General features: G+C 39.2%; 1 protein-coding gene across 1 annotated transcript in view; it reads right to left on the bottom strand.

Moving 5' to 3' along the window:
• Positions 1-12,130, bottom strand: part of fbn2b (fibrillin 2b) — a 135,169-nt gene that overhangs the window by 68,205 nt on the left and 54,834 nt on the right. The window contains exons 7-8 of the mRNA XM_055017454.1: positions 11,408-11,605; positions 2,755-2,880 (exon numbers count right to left, since the gene is read on the bottom strand). Of these exons, the coding sequence (XP_054873429.1) occupies positions 2,755-2,880; positions 11,408-11,605 (324 nt within the window). The remainder of the gene's footprint in view (positions 1-2,754; positions 2,881-11,407; positions 11,606-12,130) is intronic.

Below are 12,130 nucleotides of genomic sequence, written 5' to 3' on the forward strand. Positions count from 1 at the left end.
TATCATTGATTATCGGAAACCGTCTTTAGTGGAAACTCCAGTCCTGTTTTGTCTGTGCTTGTAAGGCTCCATTTACAAGATAGTTTTATCTGGTTCTGTTCTGATAACAGAACTGGATGGTCAATAGATTTGCAGCAGCATTTTTGGGTTCCTTGCATTAGAATTTATTGAGTATTTCATTTTCTAGTTGGTTGATCAGACAAAACAGCATGATGTCTGACAGACCGAATGATTTATGGATAATGAAAGTAATTGTTAGATGCAGTTTTAATTTCATGCTATTACCTGCCACCAAACGACATCAACGTTTTAAATGAAACACGTTAAAGAACCTCATAAAGCACATAAATTAAGAGGTTCTTCAACTTAGAGAAAGAAAAGAACTAAAGAACTATTTAAGACCCGTTATTTTTCTATGTTATTAAAAGACGGAACCAATGAACCCCAAAGAACCATCTAAAGCTGTCCCTTTAGTGGAAACTTCAGTCATGTTTTGTATAATTTGAGGTACAGATCTTGAAACCTCGAGTAAACCTAAAGGTCAACGAACTGTTTTCTCTCTAAGATTTGATGCATTTGTATAGTTTATATCACTGATTATCGGAAACCGTCTTTAGGGGAAACTCCAGTCCTGTTTTCTCCACAATCATCTCTCTGGTGTCACTATATAGTCACCACTAAACAGACTTTGATCAGTTCGGTGAAGAACTACAACCGGAATGGTTATATTTTAACTACAGATGGGTAAAAAGGTCTCTGGACTTTCTAACCCTGACCCTCCTGCTGTGTTTCTACCTTCTCTGAGTCGTTTTGTGTTGACTAAACTGCTGAAGCTTCTCTCCCCTGCTTCGTACCAGCTGGAATGTGGCTCCAAGATCCACACCCAAATCCCTCCGAGCAGCATCTCTGGAAACGCTCACTCTCTCCTTACAGTAAATTCTGAAACGAGGTGGCGTTCCCCCAAAACCACAACTGTAATGGGGACTCTGGTGAATTCACTGAAGTCATCCTCCCAGTTTCCTCCTTTATTCACGGAGACATAAATCATTGTTTGGTGCGTCAGGGTAATTGCCTCTCGTGAATCCGGGGGTGGAAACTCTGGTCTCCAACAAATATAAACACTTGTGTTCTTCCTGTATCTGTTTCAGCTCTTAGTCTGAGTAATAAAAGCCAATAAAAAGCCGGATTTAGACAATAATTCATACGCTGATAATCAGTGCAGCAGAGGTCTTGTTTGGCAGAATAAATGTCATCTGGCTGAAACAGTTTAAGAGCTTTCGGTAATCCTCCCAGAGATCCCTGCAGTCCAACAGACCGACTATCATGTTGTTCAGCCGGGGCAGTGTTTAGATTCCACCCAATCAGCACGCCGTAGCGTCAATCCATGTGTGTGGTTTCAACTTATCGTCACTTTTTTTAGAGCCTCTGCAGATCTGTCAAACTGATCAGCACTCAACTACATCTAATTAAAGTTCCTTTATAATTGGAAACAAGTCCATTTATGCACAGTTGATGTATTTTTAGATGCTCAGTGGATTATTAAAATGGAAAAAACATCATCTTGTAGGAGTTTTTCAGTCATTAATTTGGTAATAGTGAGATTTTTCTAACTTCACTATGCTGAAAAACACAACTTTCCTTATCCTGGCTTCATGTGAATGGGGCTGTTGGCTTGTCGCTAGACTTCAAAAATCGTCTTTGTCATTTTGTTTTACAGCCTAAATGAAGAATTAGCAAGTAAAATCCTAAAAAACAACCCATCACAGTGAGGTTTTCAGGATATGTGTGACAGTTGCACTCATTTTGCAATTTACTGACTCTGTTTTTTCTTTTTCATCTCCATAAAGAAGTTAAATATGCAGATGAGCACCCGTGAAGCTCCAAAAAAATGATCGTCATAGTGCTGTCTTCTTCCAGACTCACCTTCACCTTCACCAAACTGATCCAGCATCAGTGGGATGATCAGGAACAACTTAATCTATGGAGGCCCCATTTTGCAACCCACAAGGTCCAAATGTTTTGCTGCCTACGTCCCACTGTGAGACTCCACAGGACACCCCAAGACATCCAACATCCATGCAGTGGTTCAGCACAAAGGAGGACCTAAACTTAGGCAGGTGGTTTTAATGTTGTGGCAGATTGGTGTTTAACCTTTGTGTCGTCCTGCGGGTCAAAACTGACCCGTTCTAAAGTTTGAAAATGTGGAAAAAATATATATTTTCACAGTGAAACTTCTGATGTCCACATTTTCAACATTTTTGGGAAATCTTTGAATATTTTTTGGTGGAAACAAAGAAATGTTAAAAATGTTTCTTAAGAACGTTCACAAAAAAATCAACCATCCAGTGAATTTCGCTGGATTTTGGTTGATTTTTTGTGAATGTGCCCGTAAATGAGGACAACAGGAGGTTAAGACCCCAAGTAGCAGCTGGTTTGGACACCTGCACATTTACCACGACTAAAACCACTCTGGCAGACTTTCATGCCAGAACAAGTTCCAGTAATACTTTGTTTTACAGATTAAATGAAGAATTAGCGAGTAAAGTCACTAAAAACAACTCGTCACTGCAGCACTAACTGTTTGTAAGTGGCGGTGAGGTTTTCGGGATATGTGTGACAGTTGCACTCATTTTACATTTTACTGATTGACTGAGCACTTTTTTCTTTTCCGTCTGCATAAAGAAGTTAAATATGCAGATGAACAACCGTGAAGCTGCAAGAAATGATCGTTTAAACATCTACTCAGAGACTCACCTTCACATTTGTGGCTGGTTTCGCTCTGACGGTGGCCGGCGGGACATTTACACTCATAGGATCCCACCGTGTTGATGCAGTTTCCTCCTGCACACAGACCTGGAACTGCCTGACACTCATCCACATCTAAAAGAAGGAAAAACAGACACAGAAATCAGTGAAAGAAGGCTAAAGCAAACACAAACAAGAGTTGCCATAATCACTTGTGTCTGCAGAGTTTAGCAGCATTTCATGTTTGTAATAAAACCAAAACCTGCACAAAAATGCTTCAAACAAAAAGCAGCAAACACGTGACTTAAATTGACTTTACAGTTTGTTTCTGGAACAGATTCTGTCGCTGTTCTTTGTTCTGCTTCGTTCTGCCAACGTCTTGCAGCGAGTGAGCAGTAACTTGGCGCAGGAGGTGATGTGTAAGACCACGTCCAGAAAGACCCACTTCAGTCCTTGTTTGAACAGGAAATTGCTTTTGAATGCACATTTTTCCCAAATTCAGTGTGACTCACTTTTGCCAGTATTGAGGAGATGTCAGTGGGTGGGTTCCTATAAAAACCGTGGATCCTTCTGATCCTGTCTATGCGGGGATTTACACTCACCCACAGTGGGATTATTAATCACCTCAGTGCCACCAAACACTGAGTGCACTGTAAAAAAGAAATCTCAAAAAACAAAACAAAAAAACAGCTCTGCCTCCAGAAACACCTGCACAGCTGCATGCACACACACCACATAATCACAGCACATTAACCCTTGTGTTGTTGACCCGTTCTAAAGTTTGAAAATGTGGAAAAAAATATACATATTCACAGTGAAACTTCTGGTGTCCACATTTTCAACATTTCTGGGAAATCTGTGAACATTTTTGGTGGAAAAAAAGAAATGTTAAAAATGTTTCCTAAGAACATTCACAAAAAAAAAAATCTACCAAAATCCAGTGAAATTCACTGGATTTTGGTTGATTTTTTGTGAATGTTCTTAAAGAAAATATTACAAGTTTTACTAATATATATATGTAATCACTTTAGAAATTTTTAGGATTTTTTGCAAGAATTTTACTAATATTTTTGAAAATATTGACAAGAATTTTCTTGCCAAATTTGGGGGATTTTTTTTAAAATAAAACTTTTAGAGGAAATTTTTAAGGAATTATTGGAATTTTCTTCCTGAAGGTTTTGCAAATTTTCAGAAATTTGGGGAATTTTTTTGCAGAATTTTTGGATGTTATTTTTTGATGCCTGTAAATGAGGACAACAGGAGGGTTAATACACATAAACAGCCTGTTTCTGATCACGTGAAAACATTCAGTCGCTGCTGCTTAAAGCTCCGTCTGCTGCTGAGGAACTCTGTGGCCAGAAAGACGGAGAGAGAGAAGCAAAGCCACGACCGGCCAGCATCCTGATGTGCAGTCTTGGAGAGCGATCCTTCAGTCTGGATTCACGGTCATGTGTGCTTTGTGCTGCTGCCAGCAAGACGTCGCTCGAGGCTCTCCGGGCGATTAGGTGTCTTTAGTGTGTGTGACAGTAAAAATGAGAGTTTGGGAGAAGAAAGAAGACAGAAACAGCTCTTCAGAGAGAGAACAGACTGACAGCGATATGAGTCACAACCAGATGAGTTATGACCTACGCTGACATACCTTCAGCATATGAGCAACCTGGCAGAAGAGAGACAGGAAGTGGTGGAGCTAAATACAAATCAGTTCCTGATCCTAGATGCATTACCTTTTTCAGTTTATCTCATAAATAATATATACACTCCCATACGTGCGTATATCTGGGTGGACTGTAGATTTACTATATCATATGGAAGTAATATTTTTTAAGAACGTACATCGGTCTTTGCCAGGTGTCTGCACATAAATAATAATACATTTTTCCAGCCCCTAATTACTGGGCTTAATTGTCTTCATTCATCGAAGGATTCATTTATAGTCGATATTACAATAAATACCTGTTTTCGTCGTAAAAACTATCCCCTGAGGTAAGCAGAAGTTTTATGAAAAGACTATTAAATATTCACCAAATCAGCAAATCAGTACTAACAGGTGAAGCGTGCAGCATTGATTATCTGATTACAGTGCGAAGTTCTGATGGGAAACTTTGGGTTCATAGACTTGTATAAAAGTTGGATGTAGTCGAGGGTTGTTTTAAAGGCTTGACTTTGTTTTCTTGGTCAGGAGGGACCAAATTTAGAAGAGAAAATGGATCTGGAAGGGAGTTATACGAAACTTCAGATCATTCCTGAGCTGATCTAACCCACCGGACGTCCGATGCAGGTATAATCCTGCCACTAACCGTTGATTTCGGGTATAATCCTGTCACTGACCGCTGATTTCAGGTGGTTTTATTCTGCGCGGCCACTATTACTGTCTTACCATTTACTTTTCTATGGGCAGCACTGAAAATTTCAAGTGTTACAGAGGATTTTGATCCATTTCAATCGCAGTTGGTACAAATGTTCCAGCTAAACTGTTCCACTGTTTTGAAGGAACACCAAAGCTACATGCTTGACTTAGCCCTGCCTACGACGACTGTGATTGGTTTCAAGAAATACAAACAAATCCAAGTATTTTTTCATAGAACAATGACAGAGAGATGTAGCCAGACCAGACGGCAAGAGAAACAATTCCTATTCACCTAAACATTATGGACTTCTTCTATTGAATTATGGAAGTTTTTGCTGGTGGATCACCAGAAATCTGATCAAAACTAGGAAGTTTAACTAAATAAATCATAATGTCTCACAGGAAAAAAACCACTGACTTAGATTTTCAAGCTAATTTTTGAATGGGAGTGAATGGGAGCCAGAGCTTTTTGCAGCACTTGCATTTTAAGGCACTTCTGCATTGGCCTCACTTTGTAGAGCCGCTCACTACATCCATCTTTTTTTGTACAGTCTCTGGTTCTAGCTTTCATGTGGATGTTACTTTGATATACAACACCCACCTAAACATTGTTGCAGGCCAAACCCCTCCATTCAATGGTGACCTCCCCACCAGGACAATGCCCCTTACCACAACACATAAACTGCTCAGGATTGGCTTAAGAAAAAATGCCCAAGATGCTGCCAAACTCCAGGTGGTCCCAATAAAATCCTGTACCTGGGATATGCAGGAACAACCCTGATCTATGGATCCCCAACCTGCAATCCAGAAGATCGAAAGGTTTGGTTGCTAATGTGCCGATGTGGTCCAGTGTCCATGCACTGGTTCAGCGTTGTTTCGGCAGCACAACAGAGGACTTAAACTTAGGCAGGTGGTTTTAATGTTGTGGCAGATTGGTGTATAAAACCCCAAGTAGCAGTTGGTTTGGACAGGACTGCGTTTGCACCTTAACCATGACTAAAACCATGATTTCATGCCAGAATAAGTTCCACTAATATGATCTGTCACTTGATAACCACAACTAGTTTGGTGGAACAAAACTACCAAACAAGTGGATGCAAACAAAGATGGACTTGAACTTGACAAAAAAAAGCAGCTGGATAGCTCAGTGAATAACAACCACCACTTTGGCACACGAGATCGTTCATTCAAATCCCGGTCAGGGAGTAGTTATCCAGTGAGGACCCTTAGGCAAAGTCCTTAGTGCCACGCCGCCTATCTTCCTTGTATTTACTCTCAGATGTAAGTCACTTTGGATAAAAGTGGCTGCTAAATGAAATTGTACATTTCAATTGTAGATAGCATTGTGCTTGAGCGTAGTTGCATTAGAGCTAGCTTGGAGCATCTACAAGGGTACTTTCAAAAGTTCTCTTGCCTTACCTGGAAATAAGGGTAAAAACTCACATTTTGGGGCATCACTGTATAGTATGAAGCCTTATATCACCGTCCACAAAAACTTAAATAGTTGAAGCAATCAAAGAAAAAGACGTCCAGAAAATGAGTTTTAGTAAACAGTCATATAAGGCTTTATAGTCTAAATTTATCACCAGAAATGGGAGTTCTCTTGTTTACGCCTCTTGTTTACAGGTAAGGCCAAGAACTTTTTGAAGTTCCTTCATACATGCACCTCGTCAGTGTAATAATTATTAAGATTGAGGCTCTTTTTTTTGAGGCTTTGCTTGAAAATTGTAGCTTGAAGCTGATTTCACTGAATGTCTAGTAGCTTCACATTGCATAAGAATTTCACATCTGCCTGCTATAATCCTCAAAAGCAAAACCCCTGAACCTGACGTCTGCAGCGCTGATACCGTTGAAGTGCTGCCAGGTCGTGTGGAGATCAGAACAAACATACTTCGGACAAAAACATGTTCTCCCGCCATGACGCCATCGAGACATCAGCTTTCACCATCTGCCCAGAGAGATGCTGGGAGTGTCCGAGTCAGAGGATCTGGACGGAGGCAGGAAAGGGCCTGGCTGGACCCATTTAACAGGGGACACGACCTCCACATGTGTCATCTGTTGATGCAAGCTTTTTGCTTAGTCTGGTCACGGTCGCAGATTATTGGAGAAGCATGCAGAGAGTCTGGTCTGGACCGAAGGGGTTCTGGGACACCAGCAGCAGGAATGTTGATGAAAGAGGTTCACATTTAGCTCTTTCTCTGGGTCTGATTCTGTTGTATCTACGCTGTATACGTTAAGGAACGGTAAAGTGAGACGAATAGCGTGACGGAGTGCTGTGTGTATATAGACGCAGATGTCTGCAAAGTAGAACAACTTGAATCTGTTTGCATGAGATTTAAATCAAAAGGCTGATTTTTTATGCCGTGAAATGTCGGAGTAACATCGATTTTCATGGCAGCGGGGCTCTAGAGAAATGTATTAAGACAATGTTTGTTATACCTTTAAAAGTCGAAAGTATGCAGCTTTTTATGACATCAAAAGTTGGCATAGTGCTGCTTTATATGGTACTCTAGTAAGTTGTTTTAGAATGTGGCTTTTTACGTGACCAAAAACCAAAAGAGCGTCATTTTTCACACTGTCAGAAGCTGAAAGAATGCTACTTTTTCTGCAGTTACAAGGCGACATATCGCTACTTTTTACACCGTATAAAGCTCATATAGTGCAGCTTTTAACAGCGCACTAGTGAGATGTACTGAGACACCACTTTTAACCTCACCATAAATCAAAAGAGCGCCATTTTTCACACTGTCAAAAGCAGGCATAACAGTGCTTTTTATAATGTTTAAAGCTGAAAGAACGCTACTTTTTATGCAATTAAAAGATGGTAAAATACCACTTTTTACACCATCTCAAGCTTGTAGAGAGCAGCTTTTCACAGCGTTCTCATAAGATGTATGAAGATGTCACTTTGTACACTAAAAGCCAAAAGAGTGCTGCATTTTACACTGTGAAAAGCTGGAATAAAAGCACTTTTTACACCATCATAAATTGGCATGACGGCACTTTTAACAGCGCTCTAGTGAGATGTATCGAGACAGAATTTTTACTTCATCAAAAATCCAAAGAGCACCACTTTTTACACTGTCAAAAGCTGACACAGTCCTGCTATTTACACTCTCAAAAGCCAAAAGAGCTTCACTACTTACATCATTAAACCTCGTGTTGTGTGGCAGGTCAAAATTGACCCGTTTTAAAGTTTGAAACTGTGGAAAAAATATATTTTCACAGTGAAACTTCTGATGTCCACATTTTCAACGTTTTTGGGAAATCTTTGAACATTTTTTTTTGGTGGAAAAAAAGAAATGTTAAAAATGTTTCTTAAGAACATTCACAAAAACATCAACCAAAATCCAATGAATTTTGCTGGATTTTGGTTGAATTTTATGTGAATGTTCTTAAAGAAAATATTAGAAGTTTTACTGATATATATGGAATCACTTTAGATATTTTTAGAATTTTTTTGGAAGATTTTTACTAATTTTTTCAAAAATATTTACAAGAATTTTCTTGCCAAATTTGGGGGATTTTTAAAAAAAAAAAATAGAACTTTTAAGGGAAACTTTTAAGGAATTACTGGAATTTTCTTCCTGAAGGTTTTGCAAATTTTCAGAAATTTGGGAATTTTTTTTCTGAATTTTTGGATTTTTTTCAGACGAGGAAACAGTATTTTTTAGTGCTCGTAAATGAATGCAACAGGAGGGTTAAAGAGACAGGGAGTGTTGGTGCTCACTCCTTATTTGCAAAAAGATGAGGTCAGGACTACTTTATGCAAAAGAGATGCACTTTTTGGAGCTTTGGGTGGAATAAAAACCACCATTTGATATGAATCATGTGCAAATAGAGGAGAATGATGGCATTTTCTGCTGCAGAAGACTTAGATGACATAAATATGGATGATCGGACTGAGAGAACTGTCCAGAAATCAATCAATGCATGTTTTAAAAGAGCCTCTATTCAAAGCAAATGACATCGTCCCTCTGCAGTGCTTCCTTTCTGCTGAAAATCTGAGGTTCATGTGCCAAAACAAAAAATTACTAAAATGAAATGACGTCACTCTTGCATTACACAACTGTTTTTACAAGCTAAATATTACTCCCAGCAGTCCTGCAAAGAGAAACTGAGATGTAAAGGTGGTGGAGTGCCCTTTGAGCAGCAGGGAAACGGGTTCTGTTTCACTAAAAACCCTAATGTGTCATAAAGTGCAGCGTAGCTGGCGGATCAACTGGTATCTTGACTGTGCAGCAACACCTAAACCTGCTACACAGCTTGTGCAGAATAAGACTATGGGCCCGCTGTGTGCATGGAAACACCCTCGGAGTTGTTTTGTGGGGCAGGAGTCGCAGCTGTGATGATGATGGATAAAGAAGGGTTTATTGTGGTGGATCCTCAGGTGGATCCATTCCTGTCATTCCAAAGTCGAGGCTTAAATCTCAGGAAGTTTTCTCCATCAGGACCTCGACTCTGGAACAGCCTGCCTGAGGAGACAAGACCTGCGGACTTCTTTTAACCCTCATGTTGTCCTACGGGTCAAAATTGACCCGTTTTAAAGGTTGAAAATGTGGGAAAAAATAAATATTTTCACAGTGAAACTTCTGATGTCCATTTGTTCAACATTTTTGGGAAATCTCTGAACATTATTTGGTGGAAAAAAAGAAATGTTAAAAATGTTTCTTAAGAACATTCACAAAAAAATCAACCAAAATCCAGAAAAATTCGCTGGATTTTGGTTGATTTTTATGTGAATGTTCTTAAAGAAAATATTAAAAGTTTTACTGATATATATATGGAATCACTTTAGATATTTTTAGGATTTTTTTGGAAGATTTTTACTCATTTTTTGAAAATATTGACAAGAATTTTCTTGCCAAATTTGGGGGATTTTTTTAAAAATAAAACTTTTAAGAGAAACTTTTAATGAATTGTTGGAATTTTCTTCCTGAAGGTTTTGCAAATTTTCAGGAATTTGGGGAATTTTTTTCTGAATTTTTGGAATTTTTTCAGACAAGGAAACTATTTTTTGGTGCCTGTAAATGAGGACAACAGGAGGGTTAAATCACTTCTGAAACCCCACTTTTACAGATTTGCTTTTATGTTACTTTGAGCTTTAATTAGTTTTTGTGTTCTATTTTGTATTGTGTCCTGTTTATTTTATTTTTTATTTTAGCTGCCTGGTTCTTTGGTGTGATGTCATCTTTTATTTTTAAATTTTCAAACTTTTTGATTTTTAATTTCTAATTTTTAAGCTTCAGTCTCATTCTTTAACGTTTAAACTGCCTCGGTCCCTTGTTTGATATGCGTGTTAATCTATATATGATACGTTAAGGAACGGTAAAGTGAGACGAATAGCGTGACGGAGTGCTGTGTGTATATAGACGCAGATTTCTGCAAAGTAGAACAACTTGAATCTGTTTGCATGAGATTTAAATCAAAAGGCTGATTTTTTTATGCCGTGAAACGTCGGTGTAACATTGATGTTCACGGCAGCGGGGCTCTAGAGAAATGTATTAAGACACTGTTCATTATTCCTTCAAAATCTGAAAGTAAGCAGCTTTTTATGTTAACGTTACTTACTACTTACGTATTCTAGTAAGATTACAGATTACAATGTTGCTTTTTACGCTATGAAAAACCATAAGAGCACCATTTTTCACAGTCAAAAGCTGGCATAACAGTGCTATTTACATTTTAAAAAGCTAAAAGAATGCTACTTTTTATGCAATTAAAAGATGGTATTATACCACTTTTTATGCCACCTACAGCTTGCAGGTTTTCACACCATTAAAAGCCAGAAGAGCGTCATTTTAACAGCATTAAAAGCTGGTATAAGATTGTTTTTTACATCAACAAAATCTGCCATAACACACTTTCAAAAGCTGGCATAAAATCACTTTTAACACTGTTAAAAGCTGAAAGAACCCTACTTTTTATGTGGGTACAAGGCGGCATAACACTACTTTTTACACTATCTAAAGCTTGCATGGTGCAGTGTTTCACAGCGCTCTTGTGAGACGGATTAGGATGCTGCTTTTCAGTCAAAATCCAAAGAGCTTGACATGCATGCTAATCTAGCTAACTATTCATTTACTTATTATCGTTTTTACTATTTATTTGAACTGCCTGCTTTGCCTCATCTGCTTTTGTCTTGTTTGATTTTCTGTTTGTATGTTCTGACTGTCAAAGCACTTTGGGAAGGCTGTTCTTAAAGGTGTTATACAAATAAAGTTACTATTATTTCAGTGTATAAATGTGCATCCTTCTACGTCACTGTTAACGTCACAACAAAGACCCACCAGGTGTGTGTTCATGAGTTCTGACCTTGACAGGCTCCGGTGCGAATGTTGGGGATGAATCCTCGCCTGCAGGGGTGCGGCTGGGCGGGGCACTGCTCGCAGGGGTGGCCCCAGGCTCGGCCAATGGTGGCGCAGCAGAGCGTCTTGGTGCAGACGATGCCACTGAGCTGGCCCTGGCACATCTGGTTGTTCACCTGGGTGAAGCACGGCCCCGTCCTGTAGTCTGCACATGGAGGGAGACGCTCGTTAGCCGGCGTTCGTTTTGGCGTTTGATTGACTACATCAGCGGTTCCCAACCTGTTTGGCTTGGAGCTAGCCCATAAGATGCACCCCAGTCCCAGCACCTGCCCCTGCCCCCCCCCCAAACCCCCTCACAAGTACACCAATTATCTACAGCATGTAGAGTCACCATTTTCCCACTGTTGGTAACATACAGAGTTAGGAAAATGGCAAACATTCCAGGTTTTTCAATTTTTGTTACATTTTTTCAACTTTGTTTTTGTTTCTTTATAATTTATACCATTATACCTACAAAAAAAAAGGACATTTCTCAGTCCTCTCTCCTTCTAGTCATGGTTGTGTTGTTTCCATAAAGGTGCAGGACTTTATTTTGCAGAGAAAAAGGAGCCAACAGTGAGAAAAAATGCAACAGGAACAAAGAAATCATCGCCTTTGAGACAATGCACTTTTCTGTGACTTTGCAAAAATACACTGGCCTGCAAAAAAACATACATTCCTGATCACATCT

Source organism: Amphiprion ocellaris, chromosome 2, assembly GCF_022539595.1.
Source record: "Amphiprion ocellaris isolate individual 3 ecotype Okinawa chromosome 2, ASM2253959v1, whole genome shotgun sequence".
NCBI lineage: Eukaryota > Metazoa > Chordata > Actinopteri > Pomacentridae > Amphiprion > Amphiprion ocellaris.